Source organism: Cydia splendana, chromosome 7 (genome assembly GCF_910591565.1).
Source record: "Cydia splendana chromosome 7, ilCydSple1.2, whole genome shotgun sequence".
Classification (NCBI taxonomy): Eukaryota; Metazoa; Arthropoda; class Insecta; order Lepidoptera; family Tortricidae; genus Cydia; species Cydia splendana.
The window spans coordinates 271,023-292,903 of NC_085966.1; the positions used below are offsets into that span (position 1 = coordinate 271,023).

Consider the following 21,881-nt stretch of genomic DNA (forward strand, 5'->3'; position numbering starts at 1 on the left):
CATTTTAACATGTCTATTGAATTATTGTATGAATGAATAGTAAGTATTGAACTTCAATAACCTCCTCAAACACTAATGGTTGGTTTGAACTTTGAATGTTACCTACTGCCAATAACAAGAACAGGCATAAAACCATCGCCAAACCACTTGTTTTATATCCTTGGAACTAGTTGGAACTGCCTAGATGTTTTCATAGGACGGTGTATTTATATATGTATTTATATTTTATTTTCTCTATTATTCCAACTGTCACTCATGACATACAAATGCATACTTGGTCTCCCGCGGTACAGGCCTAGCCTAGTGCGGGGACCCCTGGAAATTCGGTACTATATTTAACCATGCTATGCACCCACCCGATGTCACAACAATTTATGTACTGTACTGCCTGTTTTGTGCGCAATAAACTTTTTTTTTTTTTTTTTTATATTATTTAGAAAGTTGTATCAAAGTCTGGTTCTTCTAGTAATTGAATGATTTTCAAACTCTTGGCAGACACAGGGAAGCTTGTCACATTTACCATTCCTAAAATACTAAACTATGATGAGATTGATGAGGCATATCAATCAGATGGCTATTATTGTTTGTAGCCCGAGAACATAGTCCCTGGCACATTAACAAATGCGCGTGCAGCGACTTCAGCCGGTGTCGAACTGGGCCGGAAGCTGCTGCTGGCAGCCCGGGCCGGAGACACCAACCACGTGCTGGACCTCATGGCGCAGGGAGCACCCTTCACCACTGACTGGGTATGTCACCGTTCCTGGTACATTCATAAGCAAAATATTCCTCATTTATAATTCATTTGAAGATATTAAGTAATATTTTGATTGCAAAGAATTATTTCTTTTGGCTTTCTTTCGTTTTTTTTTTTTCTGTTATGTAGTTATTTATGAGAGTCAGATCATCAGACATACTACCTGCTTATGACTTATTTATTGCCTTTGACAAAAATGTCTTCAGATGAAAGGGGATATGCAGAGCGGGGGCTTGTATGGCTATGGAGTAGCAGTCGTCCACTATCGTGTTAACAATGTGTATTGTTACAGTTGGGTACATCGCCCCTGCACCTGGCGGCGCTGGGCGGGCACGCGTCCACCGCCGCCGTGCTGCTGCGCGCCGGCGTCAGCCGCGACGCCAGGACCAAGGTGGAGCGCACCCCGCTACATCTAGCGGCCCACGCTGGGCATGAAGCTGTCGCCACTGTGCTGTTAGACCACGGTGCGGCAGTGGACTGCAGGTATTGTTGTACTAGAGGCTGTGACATGTCATCTGATGGTAACGTCCGAAGGTAGCCACAGGTAGTTAGGGACGTTGTACACTGTTAATGAGTTTGGTTTTGTTAGAATTGTCTCTGTGATAGTAGCATCAAATAATATATATTTCGTATGGTAAAACTAGCAAAAAGCAGAGCTTTGTAAGGGCTCGCGGAGTTTTTCTACCTATATAGTTATAATTACTAAGGTAGTTTAATAAGAGATTCATCTTAAAAAACCGGACAAGTATCTTTTTTTCCGATAACTTAGAAGTTTGAATTTTTCACAGCTTTTAAGACCTTATGCTTTAATTTCAACTCGATACATCCACGCGTTCCCGAGATAAAAGGTCTTAGTAGACAGACGGACGGACAACAAAGTGATCCTATAAGGGTTCCGTTTTTTCCTTTTGAGGTAAGTACTGAACCCTAAAAATGATATGATGTGATATAAGGGCTTCTGTCCGTCGCTACCTTCTGGTCCCGCTTAATATGAAATACGAAACCATCGACACGAGAAGAAGAAGAAGGGCTTCTGAATATATTTAATACCCCAAATAATTTTCAGACTGTTTGTATTATATTATATCAATAGGTACCTACTTACATTAAATTCCTCGTACGAATATATTCTTGTTTCCTACATTTCAATACATTACGTAATCTATTATAAGGGAACCATCTATATCTCGATGTATCCAAAACATCTCATATTTTAATGCAGTTTAGTACAGCTTTTATGTCTACCATTCTGAAAGAAAGAGAGGAGCTTTCTCTTCAATTGCTCAAAGGTTAACTGGAAGAGACCAGCACGGTTACCATAAGTTTGTCACTGACATAAACGCCGTCGAGAACGTAATTTACTTTCTATACATCTCGCTCGCACTCGCATATTAGTGCAAACGGGATGGATAGAAAGTAAATTACGTTCTCGACGGCGTTTATGTCAGTGACAAACTGATGGTAACCGTACAGTACAATCAGTCAACGCAGGGCAGTTTATAGAGAGCTGTTGGGAAGAAACATTCCCACTGCTCCTGGGAAGTGAGAAGTTCTACCACCCGATATGGATAAAAAGGGCCCTCTGCCTCTGTCTTGCTTTAGCCGGTCGTCCAGAGTGGAAAGCGACATCCATTTTGACATTTAAAACAGTAAGACAGTAATATCGCACTGCAATACTGCTGCTGACTGCGATATTACTGCCGACTATATTACTGCAAATGTAAATAATATTAATTAAAAACTCCTGGCAGCGATATCGATTTCGACATTTGCGCGCTGCAATACTACTGCCGAGTGTACCGACTGTATTACTACCGCAAATGTCAAAAACCCTGGCAGCGACATCGATTTTGGCATTTGAAACAGTAAGGCAGTCCTATCGCCCTGCAATACTGCTGCCAACTGCAGTATTACTGCCGACTGCATTACTACCGCAAATATCAAAAATCCTGGCAGCGATATCGATTTCGACATTTGCGCGCTACAATACTGCTGCTGACTGCAATATTACTGCCGACTACATTATTGCCTCAAATGTCAAAAACCCTGGCAGCGAAATCGCTTTTGGCATTTGAAACAGTAAAGAAATACATAATAATATCGCGCTGCAATACTGCTGCCGACTGCGATATTACTGCCAACTGCATGCATTATTGCCGCAATATCGAAAGCACTCACGTGTGATTTTAACCGCCATAGTAGTAAAAACGATTATAGATTCAATAAAAAATAGTCACGTTTTCACTCATAATTAATTATTATTACTAATAGGGTATTAGCCTGTATTTATAGACTGTATAAATTATTTTACACCATGCATGAAATAAAGCACCAGAGATTAATAAACGTAGATATCAGTTATTTTTAGTCACATTTCTATTTTAAATCCCGTATAAAACTATAAAGAGTAGGTAATTTGATTGTGACGTCACATGCTAGTGTTTCATGTAAATTCCTAGTAGCAAATCGTTTTGACAGTTCGAAAAAAGAAACTCATTTGACTAGTACAGTAGTCAATTACCCAATTATACTGAGCCAAAAACCCAGCGCATTTTTAACGGAACAACCTTTAACCTTGTTACTACTAACGCCATCTGTTAGGAAAATAAATAACCAACATTAGGCCAACAGATGGCGCTAGTAGTAATACACATTATTGACCCTTTTATTTATTTTTTATGTTTATAAAATGATATTTTTATGTTTGATAACACATCTAGACATGCATTTAAATTACTATGTTAAATCTCAAACCTAACAGTGCGATAGTTTTTCCGTAAAGTGTACCACAAGAATGCATAGTTTGTCGAATAGTGATGGGCTCGCTTCGCTCGCCCTAATTAATAAACTATCTCACTTCACTCTCATCCTTATAACAAAGTAATCGACTGGCAATCTTATCAGATACTAAAATTACAGTTCAAATAGCCGAACTATACTATCCAATCTGTGTGCATTTGTACTAAAACGACAGTCGGATCGAGCAAGGTAGGAGAATAGCCAATCAAACAGTATATTTGATCCAAAAACACAGTGAAATAATGTGGTATGAGTGGGCAGGGACATGCTGCGCATGACGCCGCTGCACTGGGCGTGCGCTCGGGGCCACGCGGCGCTGGCGGCGCTGCTCGTGCGGCGCGGCGCCGACCCCAGGGCGCGGTGCAAGTTCAGGCGCAGCGCGCTGGCCCTGGCCGACAAGCTGCCCGCTGTACGGGCGGCCGTGGAGGAGGCCATGGCGGACAGAGACCAGGCGGCTTCCGTGCGCGCTATACAAGGTAAACATCACCCCGGGGCCGGCTCGTTCGGCGGACTCTAGCGAGCGAGCCTGCCGTCGGGAGCTCTCCGTCTAAAATTAAAAATATGAATTTAAAAAAATGTATTTCTTAAAGTATCATTACAAAATAAACAGAATTGTTTCGATGCATTTGAAGGACTTTTTTAACTAATTATTTGTTAAATTATTGCTTTATTACTGTCATGGTTTCCAAATGTTTTTAGAGTTCGTTCATTCCACTACTTGGTAGTGTACTATTAAATCACATAAAACAATGAAAAAACAAATAAAACTTACGATACACCTTTCCGGATTTGTTTACCTATTTAAGCTATCAGACAAATAACCTTGTGGAGGAAATTGTAAACGTGTTATATTGTTCATAATAACTAACTTTTCGTATTTTTTTAGAAGAAATGGCGGTGGACGAGGTGACAGACTCAAAGCCATACGAAACCGTTCAAATGCAGATACCTGTAGAAGAGAAATACACACAACCCACCATCCGGATACCGCACAAATTCAACAAACTGAATATAGACAATGAGGTAATTACTTTTAACAAATTTGGACTTATTATCGTGTAGCATATTGCAATATTTTATTGTTTGTCATTGTTTAAAAGTACAAAAGACTTCTGCGGCGGTATCATGGTCGCAATTTTATCATTTGTCATGTCATGCATCATTTTCGCACGTATATACTTACCTGTTAGAATGTGACAGGCATGATGTTGATGACAGATGATAAAAACCGACCATCTTAGCCCCACTGTAGATGTAGGTATTTAACAGTTTTCAGGTTTTCATTAGTTTTTAACAAGCTTTTATTAGGTCGACCTGTATGTAACTATAAATAAATAAATAAATAAATAAATATTAGGGGACATCTTACACAGATCAAACCTAGCCCCAAACTAAGCAAAGCTTGTACTATGGGTACTAGGCGACGATATACATACTTGTATAGATAAATACATACTTATATACATAGAAAACAACCATGACTCAGGAACAAATATTAGTGTTCATCACACAAATAAATGCCCTTACTGGGATTCGAACCCAGGACCATCGGCTTAGCAGACAGGGTCACTATCCACTAGACCAGACCGGTCGTCAAATATCTCTAATAGGACCATTTCATATTTCTGTGTCCCTAAACAATATAGGTATAATTATTATTTAGTAAACAAATGCAAATAACCCACAGATTCGTTTTTATTTAATTTGTTCTTTATTCCGGTATTCATAATCTAGATTACGTTATTAGCCGTAAGTTGTCCTCATTTAAATAAATATGTACCTTCATAATAACAAAAACATAAGGAGTAAGAAAAAACGCAACTACTTAGTTTAATTGACGCTTTAAAATGTCTGTCGTAAGAAAAGTACAGTCAGCGATAAAAGCTTGTACCAAACTTGAAATTTTTGCCAAAAACTTATTACATCATATGGTTTTAGTCACTTATTAAAAATTATTGTCTCTGGATAATAATACCACCTTAAACGAAGAACTTTTAGATATGACTCTAAACAGTCTAAACGGCCTTACTTTTGTCGCTCATCTAAGTTACGCTCGGGGTAATCTTTAAGGTATGTAATGATTTGTGCAGCAACAGCGGCAGCCGGTCGGCAACGGCGCGGAGTCGCACGCGACCGGCGCGGCGCTGCTGCGGCACCACGGCATCACGCTGCTGCCCGCCGACGACGGCAGCACCGTGCTGTCGGCGCTGCAGAGCGGGCGGACCGTCGTGCTCTCGGGTAACTATTGTACTAGCTAGTCGGGCAATTACGTTCATCTTTATATGGGAAGGTTTTTTATGGTTTAGTGTAAAATAAAGTAAAATCATCTATCGTGATCTCTATCGACGGGGCGTCAGGTGATTACCGTCTCGGAAGCGCATAGCTCGAGCTACAGGCGCCGACGCCGACGTATCTTTGAAAATGTGAAACGATTCTTTGGGTAGTGTTGGTGATGTGAGCGCGTTGTGTTTGTGATCCAGACGCGGGCAAGCTGATGCTGAAGGAGAACAGCTCCCCCGCGGCCGCGCCTACTCCCCCCACCCCCGCCACCGCCACCGCGGCTCCCCCCCGCGCCGGCGTGGTGGTGCGCGCCTGCCCCGCCCGCTCCCCGCCGCGCCCCGGGGTCAAGGTGTTCACCGTCAACAAGCAGCCCGACAAGGACGTGCAGGTATAGCGCTCTCCCTCCCCCCCGCGCCGGCGTGGTGGTGCGCGCCTGCCCCGCCCGCTCCCCGCCGCGCCCCGGGGTCAAGGTGTTCACCGTCAACAAGCAGCCCGACAAGGACGTGCAGGTATAGCGCTCTCCCTCCCCCCCGCGCCGGCGTGGTGGTGCGCGCCTGCCCCGCCCGCTCCCCGCCGCGCCCCGGGGTCAAGGTGTTCACCGTCAACAAGCAGCCCGACAAGGACGTGCAGGTATAGCGCTCTCCCTCCCCCCCGCGCCGGCGTGGTGGTGCGCGCCTGCCCCGCCCGCTCCCCGCCGCGCCCCGGGGTCAAGGTGTTCACCGTCAACAAGCAGCCCGACAAGGACGTGCAGGTATAGCGCTCTCCCTCCCCCCCGCGCCGGCGTGGTGGTGCGCGCCTGCCCCGCCCGCTCCCCGCCGCGCCCCGGGGTCAAGGTGTTCACCGTCAACAAGCAGCCCGACAAGGACGTGCAGGTATAGCGCTCTCCCTCCCCCCCGCGCCGGCGTGGTGGTGCGCGCCTGCCCCGCCCGCTCCCCGCCGCGCCCCGGGGTCAAGGTGTTCACCGTCAACAAGCAGCCCGACAAGGACGTGCAGGTATAGCGCTCTCCCTCCCCCCCGCGCCGGCGTGGTGGTGCGCGCCTGCCCCGCCCGCTCCCCGCCGCGCCCCGGGGTCAAGGTGTTCACCGTCAACAAGCAGCCCGACAAGGACGTGCAGGTATAGCGCTCTCCCTCCCCCCCCGCGCCGGCGTGGTGGTGCGCGCCTGCCCCGCCCGCTCCCCGCCGCGCCCCGGGGTCAAGGTGTTCACCGTCAACAAGCAGCCCGACAAGGACGTGCAGGTATAGCGCTCTCCCTCCCCCCCGCGCCGGCGTGGTGGTGCGCGCCTGCCCCGCCCGCTCCCCGCCGCGCCCCGGGGTCAAGGTGTTCACCGTCAACAAGCAGCCCGACAAGGACGTGCAGGTATAGCGCTCTCCCTCCCCCCCGCGCCGGCGTGGTGGTGCGCGCCTGCCCCGCCCGCTCCCCGCCGCGCCCCGGGGTCAAGGTGTTCACCGTCAACAAGCAGCCCGACAAGGACGTGCAGGTATAGCGCTCTCCCTCCCCCCCGCGCCGGCGTGGTGGTGCGCGCCTGCCCCGCCCGCTCCCCGCCGCGCCCCGTGGTCAAGGTGTTCACCGTCAACAAGCAGCCCGACAAGGACGTGCAGGTATAGCGCTCTCCCTCCCCCCCGCGCCGGCGTGGTGGTGCGCGCCTGCCCCGCCCGCTCCCCGCGTGCAGGTACGTTCAGCGATACTATTCGCTTACCACAGCCACATACAAACAAGAGCGCCTTCCCGGAACCCTAAATTTTATATTCAAAAAACCAGTGGCGTGACTCCCATACAAGCCCAAAAGCCGGGCTTGCCCTAAGGCAACTAATTGCCTTACCGAAATTACGTAGTGATAAGATCAATAAAGATTATTTTAAAATCGCGCGCCAAACAAACCCGTATTATTAAATTCAAGCCACAGCGGCCTCGAACCGCGGCACGAGCGTGTTGCAAAATTTTGCCGCGGCGTGGCGTCTCGTCCGCGCGAAAGAAATCAGGCGTAGGATGTTCTAGCTATCCTGCTCGTACTCGCACTCGTTGGCTTGCAACCGTGCTTGCTTTTTCGTCCCGCTCTGGGCACTATCAGCCTACAAACCGCCAAAGAACGATGTAACTATTTGTTGGTATGTATAGCAATTTTATAAGGCGATTTAAGCTTGGCTTTTGTTTGGAGTGAAGTAAGCTGCATAAGTTCGCACGAGCGCGCGTTCGCGTTTACTTCAAGTGTATTATTACTTATTTAGTCGAGCCGAGTCAGTGGTCGAGACGAAAGTAACGAAAGTTTGTTTAAGTGAATTTGATTAAATAGTGAATGTGGATTTGTTCATTGTTGTGGCGTTTAGTTTAATAAGTGTTAACAATGGATCAAGAAGTGGTTCCTTGTGACGGTTTGAAATGCGTCCACGTTTTAGTCAACCAAAACAAGGTAAAGTCTTTGACCTTTGTCGAAAAACGGGACATAATTTCCGCGGCAAAACCAACACCCGACTTGTGTATTTCTCAGTCAAGTCAGTCGCGTCAGAGAAATATCTGTAGGGCCGTCTACAAAACTCATTGGATTGTTGGTTGTTCCCATACAAATAAGATGTATTGCTGGTGTTCCATATTTTTTTCGAACGACATTAACGTTTGGAATACTTCTGGCTATAACGATTTAAATAATTTATCTGGAGCGATAAAGAGGTACATGAATTCCGGTAAACATATGTGTGCAGTGATTTCTTTTAGCAATTTTGGGAAACAAAGGATCGAGGCCTCTTTGTCGCGCCAATTATCAGAAGAAATATCAAATCATAACATGCGTGTTGACAACAATCGTAGTGTTTTTTAGAGGTTAGTCGATATTGTGTGCCATTTAGCACAACAAGAACTTCCTTTTAGAGGACACGATGAGTCAAACACTTCATTAATAAATAGGGGCAATTTTTTGGAACTTGTATCGTTGCTATCAAAATATGACGGCGTTCTAGAAAAACATGTTCAAAGCGACAAACCAAGCTCGAGCTATTTGTCTAACAAAAAGATTGTTCTAACCGCACAGCACAACTGTATGTAAATTATTATCGTGTAAAGTTAATATTGTATATACAAATGAAATTCACTTAAATAAATTAAACGGCTTTTATCAAAGCCACCGGGGGGGTATGCAATTGCTGATATGCTTGTAATATTCTATCTAGTAATAGTATGCCCTCAGTGCGCTATGATTAGCTCGCCTCGACACGTTAGCAGATGCATTTGAGTCCGAAGAGTGAAGATTGGACAGTTATTAAGAAAATATATCTTTCGGCTTGCCCTACTCCAAAACCCTAGGCACGCCACTGCAAAAAACGACTTTGAGTTTAAGTTTACAACTGAATTGTAATTGTCGTTTCGAACGCAATATTCCTTTCCTTTGTACTCCTCCCGAGTATTATATTACTTAGACTATGTTGCTAAAAATTAAAAATAACTCAAAAAGTTTCTTACTCCATAATTAAAGTGACAAGTTTTATCGAGAAACTTGCCGTTTAGATGACATATGGAGTACCATCCTAATCGACGACTATGATGAATTGATGAACCGATGTTTGCGACTTAAATAAGTTAAATAAGTTAAATAACTTAATCGACGCCGACAGTTCTAGGCAAAGTTCCTAATACTAAAAAACTAAATCTTTCAACCAATTTTCGATTCATTACACTAAATGAATTTTATTGTACTTCAAAAATTTTACACTTAAGCTAAGCTTCTAATACACACGAAGCCACACATATAACATTCAGCTTTATTAACGACTAGTCTAAATTTAAACAAATATTTTTTTGTAACATGCACTTAGCTAGAGGCTTAAAACGCCGTTAAAACTTCTTAAAACGCGCTGAATTAACTTCCAAAAAAAAAATTTCGTTAATGTAACATAGCATCATAGGGGCTGTCCATAAATTACGTCATCGATTTTTGACGATTTTGGACCCCCCCCCCCTATAATCATCCAAAAATCATGCTTCAAATGACCCCATTTCCTCCTACTTCATGCTACCGTCATCCGATGTCCAGACCCCCCCCCCCCTAATTTGAAATGACGTAATTTATGAATAGCCCCATATCCCAAAATATTAAAGAACTACTTATTTTGAATACGAATTTCGATAAAAGTTTACATACGTCTTAAATAAATTTCAAACTTACCTAGAGTACATGATGCTATTTTTTAAAGGTTTACAAATTTAAATTTTGACTTTGATTATTAATTTTTCAAGTTTCCATTGCCACAGATAAAATACGTCCAACTACCAGCAGACGCAACCATCCTATCCCCACACAAAGCGGCCATGAAGGCCAAGAGCAAAGTCGTTCGAGCCGCCGCCGCCACCGGTACCGGTACCGGTACCGTAACAGGAACTGGAACCGGTACCGGGACCACCGGTAACCGGCCCGGCGTTAAGATCATCATGAATAAAGCTAGCTTCAGCAAGTTGTTGGCTACTGCGACGAGGGCACACGGCTCAGGAGATAATGAGGTAATAACAGGGGGTCAGGTAACAAAAATAGTGGGGGGTCAGTGTACACAGGGACAGTGTATACAGGGTGACTAAAAAATAACTGCATTCCCGTTGCCAGGGAGGTTTTGGGATTATACTGAGCAGTGAGCAACTTTTATTATGGGACCAACCCCGAAATCGCGTAAAAAAATTTGGCTGGTTAATTTTCTATGAGGGGGGGTTAACTTTTTTTCGCGATTTCGGGGTTGGTCCCATAGTAAAAGTTGCTCAGTATAATCTCAGTTATTTTTTAGCCACCGTGACCGAAGCATATGTATTGTGAGATCTGGATGTATTTTGTGTAGGTATTATAAAGGACAAAAATGGAATTGAAAATTTGGTTCCAGCCACTTTCCCTCGGCAATGCCCGCGGCGAAGCAGTCGTGTGCGTGCCGGAGCAGTTCGTCCGCTCCATGTCGGCGCGCTACCTGCGCGCGCAGCTGCTGGCCGCGCACGCCGCGCTGGCCGAGCTGCAGCGCCAGCTCAAGCACGCCCGAGCACAGCTCGCCGCCACGCAGCCCGGCTAGCACGCCGCGCTGGCCGAGCTGCAGCGCCAGCTCAAGCACGCCCGAGCACAGCTCGCCGCCACGCAGCCCGGCTAGCACGCCGCGCTGGCCGAGCTGCAGCGCCAGCTCAAGCACGCCCGAGCACAGCTCGCCGCCACGCAGCCCGGCTAGCACGCCGCGCTGGCCGAGCTGCAGCGCCAGCTCAAGCACGCCCGAGCACAGCTCGCCGCCACGCAGCCCGGCTAGCACGCCGCGCTGGCCGAGCTGCAGCGCCAGCTCAAGCACGCCCGAGCACAGCTCGCCGCCACGCAGCCCGGCTAGCACGCCGCGCTGGCCGAGCTGCAGCGCCAGCTCAAGCACGCCCGAGCACAGCTCGCCGCCACGCAGCCCGGCTAGCACGCCGCGCTGGCCGAGCTGCAGCGCCAGCTCAAGCACGCCCGAGCACAGCTCGCCGCCACGCAGCCCGGCTAGCACGCCGCGCTGGCCGAGCTGCAGCGCCAGCTCAAGCACGCCCGAGCACAGCTCGCCGCCACGCAGCCCGGCTAGCACGCCGCGCTGGCCGAGCTGCAGCGCCAGCTCAAGCACGCCCGAGCACAGCTCGCCGCCACGCAGCCCGGCTAGCACGCCGCGCTGGCCGAGCTGCAGCGCCAGCTCAAGCACGCCCGAGCACAGCTCGCCGCCACGCAGCCCGGCTAGCACGCCGCGCTGGCCGAGCTGCAGCGCCAGCTCAAGCACGCCCGAGCACAGCTCGCCGCCACGCAGCCCGGCTAGCACGCCGCGCTGGCCGAGCTGCAGCGCCAGCTCAAGCACGCCCGAGCACAGCTCGCCGCCACGCAGCCCGGCTAGCACGCCGCGCTGGCCGAGCTGCAGCGCCAGCTCAAGCACGCCCGAGCACAGCTCGCCGCCACGCAGCCCGGCTAGCACGCCGCGCTGGCCGAGCTGCAGCGCCAGCTCAAGCACGCCCGAGCACAGCTCGCCGCCACGCAGCCCGGCTAGCACGCCGCGCTGGCCGAGCTGCAGCGCCAGCTCAAGCACGCCCGAGCACAGCTCGCCGCCACGCAGCCCGGCTAGCACGCCGCGCTGGCCGAGCTGCAGCGCCAGCTCAAGCACGCCCGAGCACAGCTCGCCGCCACGCAGCCCGGCTAGCACGCCGCGCTGGCCGAGCTGCAGCGCCAGCTCAAGCACGCCCGAGCACAGCTCGCCGCCACGCAGCCCGGCTAGCACGCCGCGCTGGCCGAGCTGCAGCGCCAGCTCAAGCACGCCCGAGCACAGCTCGCCGCCACGCAGCCCGGCTAGCACGCCGCGCTGGCCGAGCTGCAGCGCCAGCTCAAGCACGCCCGAGCACAGCTCGCCGCCACGCAGCCCGGCTAGCACGCCGCGCTGGCCGAGCTGCAGCGCCAGCTCAAGCACGCCCGAGCACAGCTCGCCGCCACGCAGCCCGGCTAGCACGCCGCGCTGGCCGAGCTGCAGCGCCAGCTCAAGCACGCCCGAGCACAGCTCGCCGCCACGCAGCCCGGCTAGCACGCCGCGCTGGCCGAGCTGCAGCGCCAGCTCAAGCACGCCCGAGCACAGCTCGCCGCCACGCAGCCCGGCTAGCACGCCGCGCTGGCCGAGCTGCAGCGCCAGCTCAAGCACGCCCGAGCACAGCTCGCCGCCACGCAGCCCGGCTAGCACGCCGCGCTGGCCGAGCTGCAGCGCCAGCTCAAGCACGCCCGAGCACAGCTCGCCGCCACGCAGCCCGGCTAGCACGCCGCGCTGGCCGAGCTGCAGCGCCAGCTCAAGCACGCCCGAGCACAGCTCGCCGCCACGCAGCCCGGCTAGAACGCCGCGCTGGCCGAGCTGCAGCGCCAGCTCAAGCACGCCCGAGCACAGCTCGCCGCCATGCAGCCCGGCTAGCACGCCGCGCTGGCCGAGCTGCAGCGCCAGCTCAAGCACGCCCGAGCACAGCTCGCCGCCACGCAGCCCGGCTAGCACGCCGCGCTGGCCGAGCTGCAGCGCCAGCTCAAGCACGCCCGAGCACAGCTCGCCGCCATGCAGCCCGGCTAGCACGCCGCGCTGGCCGAGCTGCAGCGCCAGCTCAAGCACGCCCGAGCACAGCTCGCCGCCACGCAGCCCGGCTAGTACTCAGTGATGTGAACAAACTTTGTCTGAACAACCCAGGCTCAGTATCCCGGGTACTGAGATGACAGTTAGCAATGGTCAATATCTATAACCCAATCTGTACAATCCGACATATATTTTAAAAGATACATAACCTTCCAAATTAAGCAGTGGATTAAACAGTCTTTAACTTTCATTTTAACACCTAGAATATTACAACAAGTTTGGGAGTGCTCGCATTACCCTTAGATACCGAATCAATATATGTCAGAAAATAGAGATATTAAATTTTGAGGCTTTCTACTGATCTGATATTGAATCAACGAAATTCGAAATAAGAAAACTCCGCTAAACACAAAAGCAGTCAACAATACAGCAATAGAAGACTCCGCCTCTACAATGGGAATGAACCTAAAGTCACGAAAATATACCCGCAATAAAAGCTGAAAAATAACGAAATAGGCTCTGAAGACGTATTGATGATACACAGCTCTTACACAATATTAATCTACTACCAATGATTGTTGAATAATCTACTAAAAGTTGAAACTTTTTCTTCCTTTATGTGATTTACAATTTGAACGAAAACGAAATGTAAATAAGATGTAACTATTGCAATAGTTATTTTATATAGAAGCTTCTATTTTTTTTGTAAATACAATTTCTAGTGCTTTTTTTATGTGATAGTCAGCAAACGAGCAGACGAGTTTCCGGTTTTAAATGTTCCGAAGTATAAGTAAGTACATACCGGTCAAAATCATAACCCTCGTTTTGCGTTGCCGTAGTAGGGTAAAAAACAGGACTCATCTTTAGATGATGATGCATTCCTGTTATCATAGGGCCATTTCTGGAGGATTCTTCTGCGAGCACATCTTTATATAATATAACAAAAATAGGAAGAGCAGTTTAGAGTGACCGTATCCTCCAACTTGAAAATCTCTTGCAGTAAAGTTGACAAAACACCAAGAGCAAGAGCAAGAATACATAAAGGCTGGATTACCTGAAAAATATCTGTTAAACAGGTATGATAGTAGTCTACTTAAACCCTTGTTTACTTACGTAAACCCAGGCTAGATAAAGTAAATAGACCACAACTTATTATAAGAAGAAAAAACCTAATGTTATGTTTTTTATGTTTGTAAGAAAATAAAAATTGTTCTTAAAATGTTGTTTTTTAATTCATTTTTACAAATGATTATATTACATAACTATAAATTATTCACATACTAACTGATTTTTAACAGATCAGTCTGTCATTCACAATTCCTTTACAATTTAACAAAGTAATTAAAAATTAGTTAAGGATGTAGCTAATACATAGGTACAGTTTACATATCGCACTAAACCATTTAGGCGATTATCATACCCGTCGCTGCATCCAGAAATCACCTCTATGTGATAACTGCCTTATAAGGAAATAGCAAAAACTGTGGGAGCAACAGATATGTCAACTCTTCTCGCAGTCCTCGCCCTGAGCACAGTCCGGAACCTTGTTGAGTATGGCACCTTCTCTTTTGGCTCTCTCCTCTTTGCTGAAAGCAGTGAGCGCACGCTTCTCGTCCGTAGAAATTCAGTAGTTCTCTCTGCGGATACCTATCTTACACGTCTGTATAAGAGAGACAGACAGACTATGCGTCGTCTCGTCTCGCAGTTCTAGCCCTGAGCACAGTTCTGAATTGAGCTAAGATGGCGCCCTCTCTCTTGGCCCTCTCCTCTTTGCTGAAGGCTGCGAGCGCTCGTTTCTCGTCCGCGGAGTAGATCTGGTTCTCTTTGCGGATACGTACGGCTTCCATGCGACGATGTCTGTGGACAAAATGGTGTTATTAAATTTTTTTGTTAGATAAATTATCAACTTCAACTGAATAAGTTATGGTATTATAGCCTACCGAATGAGTAGTCAAAATGTGAGGAAAGCATTCGATAGGGGCATCACACAATCAGATATGAAAATCCTCGAGTGGCCTCTGTCTTCCGACCTACATGATGAAAACAGTGACTAACCTGCTACCGCTCATAACGTATCCCACGCTCTCATACGCCGCGATCTCGTCACTCGTAAGGCCGATCTCTCCTCTCCTCGGGATCCTCTTCCCGTCCTGCACGAAGGCGGCCATGGCGGCGCCCTCGCCGGGCAGCAGCGCTCGTCCGAACTCGCGCAGCGGGCCGGCGCCGGCGCTGGAGGCGTCGACGGCGGGCAAGGGGCCGGGGACGGCGTCCAACACTTCCACATCCGTGCGGGCGATGACTTCATGTTCTTCTGAAATTATTTAAACAAATATTATTAAAATATTTTTTATTACAATCTGAAAAAAATATGTCTTTTCAAGTCGACTCACTATTCACTTATAAAATAACTAGCCGATCCTCCTTATTTAACGCAAAGCATCTTAGTTGGAATGCTTTCAATGAGCTTTTAAAGTTTGTTTTGAACAAACCTAAAATTTGAACAAATATTTTGGAAGAATCCCAGCAAAACTTACACTTGCCTAAGGTTTAATTTTCAATGAAAATAAAAGTTGCAACTTACTTCCTTTCTCCACCCAGAGTTCTTCTTCACTAGAGCTGGAGTCACTGGAGGAGCTCTTGGACTTCTTCTTGGCTTTCTTGCGCGCCTTCTTCACCTTCTTCAGTTTCTTCTTTAACTTCTTCAGCTTCTGCTTGGTGTCTTCTTTGTCTTTGGACTTTTTCTTTTTCTTGTCTTTGCTTTTCTTGTTGTTTTCTGGTTCAGATTCTTCATCAGAACTGAAAAAGTTCATTTTTTAATTTTATATACAGTAGAGTCCGGTTATAACGACGCCCAAGGGACCGCTGATATTACGTCGTACTAACCGGACGCCGTACAAAAAGAACTGCCAATTTTATTATATTTTTTTAATCAAAATAATTGCATCATTTTGTATTTATTAATACTTATGCGATAATCAAAGAAAAAAAACATTTCTTTTAAAATATTTATTTACGTTAGTATTACGACACCTTGTCTTAAATGGAGAGACTTGTGTGTTTAGAAGAAGCCACTTTTCAAGGTACGCGTACTCACTCGTCATCCGCAAATTACTGGAATCCCGTAAAATATATTAAAGTCGTAATTCTTGGGGATCTAATCAAGATGACGTTGTTTTATCACACAGTTCCTATGGCCACCTCCTGTGTCCATCATCAGATCAGCTCGAAGGTACTTACCTACCAAAATATGTATTGCATTGTCACCCAACTTACATAATTATGTATGTGAAGTTTAAGCTCAATTGAATAATGGGAATTGGGTTTTATTTAGTTTGCAAAATTACGAAAAGTCACATGACTATTTCATCTTGCTCCGTATAGGCAAAAGGGGGAGGGTAGTTGTATGCGCGGGACGGAGTAAGCTTATTACCAACAATTTATTTGTAAAAACTACGTCGCTCGTCGTTGTAACCGGACTTGATGGACGGATTTTGAGTCAATTTCCGTCGTTAAAAGCGATCGGTCGTTATAAGCGGAGTCGTAATAAACGGTTGTGCTTTCATAGTAGCTTGTACTAAAACCAAACAAGTGCCTATACTTTCGTGGCTATAAGCGGTTGGTTGTTATATGCGGAGTCGTACTAACCGGACTCTACTGTATATATATTTGAATGCAATAGTGTGTTTTCAATAGCCTATCATAATTTGATAATATTCTGTAATTTCAAGTAATTCACCTAACCACAATAACTGTGATACCTATTTTTGTAAAAGTTTATTGGCAAACTCTAATTGCCCATTTAACATACTCATGCTCAACATGCTAATGCATGGGACCCATGCACCTCTACTGCTAATGAAGTAAGTTTCAAGTTCTGTCTGTACCGGGACAGTGAGGAGCACTCAGATGTCTACTTTAGAATATTGTTGTAACATGGATGCAATCGTTGGCTTATGCATGTTATCAAGTTGCTACATGGTACTAGACATGTGCGCCGATGACAAAATCATCGGCGGCGGCGTCCGATGATTTTTTGACCGGCGGCGGCGGCGTGATCGGCGTGAAATCGGCGTGGCATAATTTTATTACTGCATGAGAACGTGGCTGTAGAAACTCTATATTAAAGCCTTCTGAGTATTTACTAGGCTATCTAAAACATATTACGTGTGTTTTTTAAATTATTGCCGAATATTATATACCATCATGTCACTTGGCAACCGTTTCTTACCATTCTTACCAACCTAACGGTTACCAACGGTATGTTTAAATATTAATATAAAAAAGACACTTTAAAACGCTACATTTTATGCCGGCTATATACCTAACGATAAATCGTTGCGATAAAACTGTGCAGTCCGACTGTGCAGATAAATCGAACCGTGTGTATGACAAATCGTTACGATAAATCGTTGATCGGTGGCAGTTGCAAATTATATCAGAAAAATCGTTGTCGAAGCGAACTGCAGTTTTATCGTTGCGTGTGGATGGCGACCGTTCATTTCGGCAGTACTTCACGTCGCTCGCTTGTGTGCGCACGTGGGTTACCTATTATTCAAGTAAGTACATTAATGAAAAAAATAAACTTTAGAATTTGGAAAGTAAAGAAAGTGAATTAAACTAACATTTATTATGTGTAATCAAATATATATACTGTTACTGTCTATCCTTCGGGGCCCCCTGAGGAACGGGGCCGTGTGTGCACGGGCCCCGTGTGCCCTTATGGTCAAGACGGTACTGCATTTAGTGCCAGTGACCCGATAGTAGGGTTCTCTGTTCGTTGTCGCTGTTTTTACAAGCTTTTATTTAGTTTCACCTGACTGTTGTCTGTCTGTTTGTCGGTCTGTAATCAAATCTAGCAAGTTAAATTTGATCCACTTCCCGGTTTCCGATTGAGCTGATTTTTTTTTGTATTTGCATTGTATTTGTAATTTGCATGTATAAATCGGATGACAATCCAATATTATGGCACCATTGAGCTGATCTGAGGATGGAGACAGGAGGTGGCCATATGAACTCTGTGATGAAACAACGCAACCTAATAGTGTTAGGGGTTTTTATAATTGTCTTGATGAGTATTAGTTGTCTGTTGTAAGAAAAGTACAGTCAGCAATAAAAGCTTGTACCAAAAATGAAATTTTTGGCAAAAACTTATTTATGTACTTACGGGATTTTTCATGTTTTCCTACGCTCATACTATAATTTTATTTAATCGTATGGCTTTACCTACATTATACATCTGTATAATAGAGAAATCATAAATCTAACTCCAAAGCAGTGCCATTGTGGATGACATGTTGTTTCTGATGAGCTTTGCGGAGAACTGACGATCGGCTCCGATATCGGAGGCGTGTGGAGGCACTAGGAACGTTCGATTTATCGCACAGTCGGACTGCACAGTTTTATCGCAACGATTTATCGTTACGTATGTAGCCGGCATTAGACAGTTTGTAAAACAATAAAACACAAAAAAAAATCTTTATAAGTTAAGTAAGTCGTAAGTTAAAAAAAAACTATATTGACTTCTCCCAGCCGCTGTCGTCTCACTTATGATTTGTTACGAACTAATGATGAACTACTTTACATTTGTCTGAAGTGAAGTTCATTAGAAATGTACGTTAGAATAAAGATGTCGTCATTTGATTCACTTCGTCAGGTTGATTCGCTCAACTCAACATAATGTCTTAGAAGTGTCCGTGTCGCATGGCACTTGCAGGGGAAAACCCGCGTGTCTTCTGACCTACATACTGTGAGCGACTACCCAAAGATTTGATAGACGAGCCCTCTGAAGGAAAATTTAAGAGTCGCGTGAGATTGTAGGTATTTCATTAAAGAGTTTCATGGAAAATTAAGGTTTACTTTGTTTTCTTTGTTGCTAGCTTAATGATGACCCTTGGTGAGATGCTTAATACAGTAAAACAAAATGCGTTCTATAAATAAACTGTGTTATCACATAGCTCACACATAAGTATCAAATAATAACCTGTGATCCAGAACCTAAGCCTTCTTTAAATTAGCGCTAAATCGTTATCACAGCTAACACTGCAACGACAAAAGTGATGTTAATTTGTTTCACTGGCAAATAATAAGCGAAAAAGCATAAGGATCTTTAAATTATATCTCTGACACTATCTACTCACTATGCAACATGCAATAAGACACGATAGGTATCAAAATTTTCGACGCCGATTATACGCCGGTCAAATTTATCGGCGGCGGCGGCGTGGAAAAATCGTCGGCGGCGGCGGCGCGGCGGCGCGGCGCACATGCCTACATGGTACTCACTCTGGCCTCTGCGGTGACTTGCCCCACACAGCAGGAACTCCCAGCTCACCGATGCGCTCGCGTTGTTCGCGGCGCGCGTCCAAGAAGTCATCTTCTTGTGGTTTGTAGCGTCCACGGCCGCCTACACCACCGCCTGTGCCGGTCGCACTGCTACCTAGGCCTGGAACAACATCCATAACATAAGCACTATTTAAAACAAGCAATATGCTTGAAAAACATTGTTATATGCAAAAAAATCCTAACCCAAAAAGTCTTAAAAGTTAATTGATTGCCACTTTATTCACTAAAATACCAATACAGAAATATATATATATATATATATGGTTAAAGTCCCAAACACTAGCTTAACATGAAATTCTCTTACCTCCTCCAAATCCTCCACCAGATCCAAAACCCCCGCCTGAGCCCAGCCCGCCTCCACCACCGAAATCTGTGTACGAGCTACGAGGCCTATCATCCCCACGGCGCTCATTTTCCCTGTCCTTATGAGGCATGTGCGATCTCTCCCTGCTGGGACTACGCTCTCTGGGCTTCCGATCTCTCTGGCGCTCCTTGCTGTGTCTGTCTCTGCTACGATCTCTTGTGCGCTCTCTCCGGTCTACACTTTTGTCTCTGTGTCGTTCTTTGCTTCGCTCTCGAGATCGGTGCCGCTCCTTACTCCGGTCCCGCCCTCTGTCGCGGCTTCTGCGGTGCTCGCGGCTGCGGCTGCCGTGCCGCGAACTACTACGATCTCGATCTCTCCCCATGTGTGCTGTTTGATTCACAAATCCCAAATAAACAAACTGAAGTCTGTATTAGTTGTATTACAAACTGTTATAAATGGTCAAAATGTTTGGTGTAAGAAATTTCAGACACTAGAATTAATTCTAGAATATTAATAATATCCTGTAAAAGGCTATTTCAGTAGATTTTGGTGATATCTTTTTTAACCACAAAATATTACGACGAGTTGTGAATACAAGACAACTAGATTCAATTCATTTCCCACGATTGACAAGACAAATGACAAAAATGGCAAAATAAAATACATTCTGTTTCACGGTGCATAACAAGGTGCGTCAGGTTTTAGATGAAATTATTACTGGCTGAAGTAAAGTTAAATTATACAACGTAAAAAAATGATTTTTAAATATATAAAAAAAGCAATAAATAAAATTGCATTATATAATTATACGGTACAAATAATTATATAGAAATTTTTCATTCTAATCGCAGCATGCGTAAAACAATATGTAATATGCAAGATCCAGTTTGCGTTTAGATTCACTGTTTAAAACATTTCAATCATCTTTTTTCTACAATATTTATAAAATTAAATAATAGTTATTAATTGTATCCAAGTTTCAATGTATATTCTTAAGACTAATTTAGTAAAAATCTGCAATAATGAAGTTCAAAAATATATCTTCGAAGTTTGGTTTCATACCAAAAGTTTCAATCAATAATTTAGACGTCTACGTCACAAATGACGTCACGTTTGTTGATATGTGCGGTTGATTTGACCGCCTCGCAGTGTTAATATTTAAAATACTGATCAAGTGATCATAGAATGCAAATATGAAGATATCTACGCCCAGATATGCAGTTTGCCTTTTCTTTCAACTAACTTTTTTGCTCTGTGACTTAATATTTAACTGCGCCAGCCTTTTTCCCAGAAGTCGCGATGGGCTCCTCGTATTATTTATGTAAGAAGTCAAGCAAATACTGTGAATATTTTACAAGGGAAGTGACGAGAAACAATAATTTGTATTTATTCAGTTTCCAGGACCTGTTCCTTGTGCTGTCCATCACGTTGCTGCTGATGACTTTCTTTTCCACATATTTATTTCAGGTATGATTTTAATATGAAACAATGTTACAATTTGCATTATGAATTATATTTTTTACACATTATAACCGATATTATACTATCCATGCATCGGAGCGAGAGTAAAAGCAGCAGGCAGGATTCCAGATTTTTCTTCATTCATTTAAAGACTTAAACATTCTTTTAATTAAATTATTGTATTTTGCCTATCCAGGCTGGTTTAGTGGAAGTTCTCGCGCGTCGTTTCCGCGCAGCAGGGTGCGCCTGTGCCATATACGCCGGTGTGTGTGCAGCGCTCCATGCTGCGTGCCTGTTGCATGCTTCTTCCACACCTGGTCCAAACTCCTCACCAACATTAATGCTGCTGTTCACACTGCAGCGATGTTGTGAGTATAGATTTTACTGATACTTTGCCATGGCAAGCAGCTTTAGGAATTAGTGGTGTACTTTAGCACTCTGGCCCTATAAAATATAAAAAAAAATATTTATGATAATTTCACAGCCTAGCCTGGCACCACAAGCCATATCCCTTTTTAAACCTTTATTTATATATGCCCCTATTTACCAAGTGTTGTATTCAGCAGTATATTTGTTTGCTTGGCAGTATCTCCATGGTACTACTTCCTATACAAGCGTGCAGCACTGCGAGTTAGTGACCCACGGCTGTATGAAGACGTGGACTGGCTGCCGCGCCAGCAGGCCAGGGACCCGCCCTAAAGTAACACTAATTATATCATCAACATCATCATAAATACAACTGATCATTTGTAAATGTTATTGCAATGATGGAAGATTTAATAATGATCAGTTGAATAGGTATGTTGCTCTTAGTACGAAGGTACTAAACGCTTTGTTGTTTTGTGCGGCATACGCGTACGTTAAACGCCGCTTGTTACTTAT

General features: G+C 45.6%; 3 protein-coding genes across 3 annotated transcripts; 2 read left to right on the plus strand and 1 right to left on the minus strand.

The window, feature by feature from the left end:
* Positions 1-266: 266 nt before the first annotated feature.
* LOC134792324 (espin) lies at positions 267-10,867 on the plus strand. The gene is made up of 10 exons (XM_063763594.1): positions 267-287; positions 591-746; positions 1,047-1,237; positions 3,815-4,029; positions 4,440-4,576; positions 5,644-5,791; positions 6,034-6,221; positions 6,712-7,311; positions 10,074-10,319; positions 10,688-10,867. The coding sequence occupies exons 1-10, from the start codon at positions 267-269 to the stop codon at positions 10,865-10,867; spliced, it is 2,082 nt and encodes a 693-aa protein (XP_063619664.1).
* A 3,427-nt stretch (positions 10,868-14,294) lies between these two features.
* On the minus strand, positions 14,295-20,141 carry LOC134792437 (NKAP family protein CG6066). The gene is made up of 5 exons (XM_063763725.1): positions 19,539-20,141; positions 19,175-19,334; positions 15,474-15,688; positions 14,948-15,203; positions 14,295-14,749 (listed from the first exon to the last, which is right to left on the minus strand). The coding sequence occupies exons 1-5, from the start codon at positions 19,918-19,920 to the stop codon at positions 14,575-14,577; spliced, it is 1,188 nt and encodes a 395-aa protein (XP_063619795.1). The 5' UTR covers positions 19,921-20,141; the 3' UTR covers positions 14,295-14,574.
* A 413-nt stretch (positions 20,142-20,554) lies between these two features.
* LOC134792438 (transmembrane protein 138-like) lies at positions 20,555-21,739 on the plus strand. The gene is made up of 4 exons (XM_063763726.1): positions 20,555-20,859; positions 20,933-21,005; positions 21,196-21,367; positions 21,586-21,739. The coding sequence occupies exons 1-4, from the start codon at positions 20,732-20,734 to the stop codon at positions 21,696-21,698; spliced, it is 486 nt and encodes a 161-aa protein (XP_063619796.1). The 5' UTR covers positions 20,555-20,731; the 3' UTR covers positions 21,699-21,739.
* The last annotated feature ends 142 nt before the right edge of the window (positions 21,740-21,881 follow it).

Bases quoted from the DNA above. Each gene is read 5' to 3' on its own strand.
- LOC134792324 (XM_063763594.1), top strand. From the start codon at position 267: ATGCATACTTGGTCTCCCGCG. The intron at 1,238-3,814 runs GTATTGTTGTAC...ATGAGTGGGCAG, and splicing joins GGTGCGGCAGTGGACTGCAG to GGACATGCTGCGCATGACGC. The intron at 5,792-6,033 runs GTAACTATTGTA...TTTGTGATCCAG, and splicing joins GCGGACCGTCGTGCTCTCGG to ACGCGGGCAAGCTGATGCTG.
- LOC134792437 (XM_063763725.1), bottom strand. From the start codon at position 19,920: ATGGGGAGAGATCGAGATCGTAGTAGTTCGCGGCACGGCAGCCGCAGC. The intron at 19,335-19,538 runs GTAAGAGAATTT...ATGTTGTTCCAG, and splicing joins TGGTGGAGGATTTGGAGGAG to GCCTAGGTAGCAGTGCGACC. The intron at 15,204-15,473 runs GTAAGTTGCAAC...AAATAATTTCAG, and splicing joins ACTCTGGGTGGAGAAAGGAA to AAGAACATGAAGTCATCGCC.
- LOC134792438 (XM_063763726.1), top strand. From the start codon at position 20,732: ATGAAGATATCTACGCCCAGATATGCAGTTTGCCTTTTCTTTCAACTA. The intron at 20,860-20,932 runs GTAAGAAGTCAA...GTATTTATTCAG, and splicing joins GGGCTCCTCGTATTATTTAT to TTTCCAGGACCTGTTCCTTG. The intron at 21,006-21,195 runs GTATGATTTTAA...TTGCCTATCCAG, and splicing joins TTTCCACATATTTATTTCAG to GCTGGTTTAGTGGAAGTTCT.